This window comes from Poecilia reticulata, linkage group LG2, assembly GCF_000633615.1.
Source record: "Poecilia reticulata strain Guanapo linkage group LG2, Guppy_female_1.0+MT, whole genome shotgun sequence".
Taxonomy (NCBI): domain Eukaryota; kingdom Metazoa; phylum Chordata; class Actinopteri; order Cyprinodontiformes; family Poeciliidae; genus Poecilia; species Poecilia reticulata.
In genome coordinates, this window is record NC_024332.1 from 26,666,720 (window position 1) to 26,668,858 (window position 2,139).

General features: G+C 40.9%; 1 protein-coding gene across 1 annotated transcript in view; it reads left to right on the top strand.

Moving 5' to 3' along the window:
* Nucleotides 1-760, top strand: part of LOC103457860 (protein NLRC3-like) — a 12,976-nt gene extending 12,216 nt beyond the window's left edge. Inside the window, exon 3 of the mRNA XM_017309642.1 lies at nucleotides 649-760. Coding sequence (XP_017165131.1) covers nucleotides 649-748 — 100 coding nt within the window. The 3' untranslated portion in view covers nucleotides 749-760. The remainder of the gene's footprint in view (nucleotides 1-648) is intronic.
* Nucleotides 761-2,139: the final 1,379 nt, after the last annotated feature.

Consider the following 2,139-nt stretch of genomic DNA (forward strand, 5'->3'; position numbering starts at 1 on the left):
TCAGAACTTGAACTAAATGACCCAAATCAATCTGACAGAGAAAAAACTCAATATTTTCTAGTTGATAGTTCAGGAACTGAATCACCACAAAATGAGAAAATGATCAACTTTCAGAATCTGAGCTGTAATGGATGTTGTAAAACTCTGAATTAGATGGATTGAAATAAACCGTTTATATCTGTCATACTTAGCAATGAGCTGCAGTTAAAATACAACCAGCAAGAAAAATATCATTAATAGATTAATTAACAAAAACTGGAGACATAAAATATCTGATGATAAATGATGGTACAGAGCAGTCAGCTGATACTGAGACTGTAAGGAAACATGGAGAGAGAAAAAACATCCGACTGAGTTTAAGATCCTGAGAAACTTTTAGAAAAACTTTGAGTTTGTTTTTTGATCAAATGTTCTGGTTCTGCTCTGGCTTGGACTCTTTAAACCAGTTTGACTGGATCAGATGTTAGAATCAGTTCATCATGTTTCATTTACATTCAGGGAAATTAATTTTCTACATTTTTCTACATTATTTATTTGTTCTTATTTCAGTTTTAACTGCATCTTGTTGGCTTCAGCTCATCTTTTATTCTTTATTCAGATTGTTTGGCTGCAGTTTGTCAGAAACCAGCTGGACTAATCTGTTCTCAGCTCTGAAGTCCAAACCGACCCATCTGACAGGACTGGACCTGATCACCACCAACCTGGGAGATTCTGGACTGAAGGAGCTCTGTGGTTTTCTACAGACTGAAGGCTGCAGACTGGAGATATTGGAGTATTTTAATTATATAATTATTGATATTTCTGTGAATAATTACTGTATTTTCCAGAGTTGCAGGGCCAGTGTCCTGCAACTCTTGGATGTCTCCCTGGTCCAACACACTTGAATCCAACAGCCCAATCAACTCCTAAGTGCAGTCAAGTTCTCCAGAGTCCTGCTAACGACCTCATTATTTGACTCAGGTGTGTTGAATTGGAGATGCATCTAAAAGTTGCAGGAGACGGGCCCTCGAGGACCAAGTTTGCCCACCCCTGTTCCAGACTATAGAGCGCACCATACTATAAGCTGCACCTACAAATTTTTTAAAGAAAACTGGAAACGTACATATATAAGCCGCTGGTATCTAGCCGCTCTATTTTTTCCATAAGGACCCAGCAGAGGGCTGCGCCCTAATAACTGCTGGATATACGCAGCGCTCCGTCTTCAAAGCTGAACCATGGTTTTGTTCAGGCCGAGCTTACGTGCAGCTTCTCTATTTCCCTCCTGTAGTGTCAGATCAATAGCCCTCAACTTAAAAGCAGCGTCATATGAGTTTGAAAACATTTCTCCGTCGTACCTGCTGCTAGAATGTTCTTGTTCTAAATCAGTGTTTCTCAACCCTGGTCCTCACTGCCCCCCTCTCCTGCATGTTTTACGTATTTCCCTTCTGCCACACACCTGAATTGTATCTCCAGGTGATTAACAGGCTTCTGCAGTACTTGATGGTCATTCAATCATTTGAATCAGATGTTCTGGAATAGAGGCACATCTAAAACATGCAGAGCAGGGGGGCAGTGAGGACCAGGGTTGAGAAACACTGCTCAAAATGAAAATTAGCACCTTCTTCTTTGATTTCCAATTTTGACTTCCAATGATTCACTTCCTGCTAAAGAGCCCACTGGTGGTTTAAAAAAATTCACAGAAAAGCCGCACCGTGCGTAGGAAAAAGTAGCGGCTGATAGTCCGGAAAATACGGTATATATAAATGATCATAAATCAAAGTTCATATCTTCTGTTCTAATAAATATTTTCTGACTTTGTTCCTGGACTTGGATCCAGAGTTTAATTTAGTCCCTCTGTGTAACTGAGTTGAACCTGCTGATCTGAGGTCAGAACAGGGCAGCATTCAGACCCCCAGTGTGTAGAAATCCCTCTCAGGTAAAACAGGTCAAAGGTCATTCAACCCAGTTTAGAAAAGTGAATTCCAGCTCCTGGAATCTGACAGGAACAAATCAATAATCAATGATTGATGCTTCAACACGTTGGCGGCGCTAAAAGACACTGATTTTGGATCGGTGGGGAGTCACATGACGGACGGACGGAAGCAACAAACTAACAAGCAAACAAACAAACGAAGACGGTAGGAGCGATTTGGCGGATTG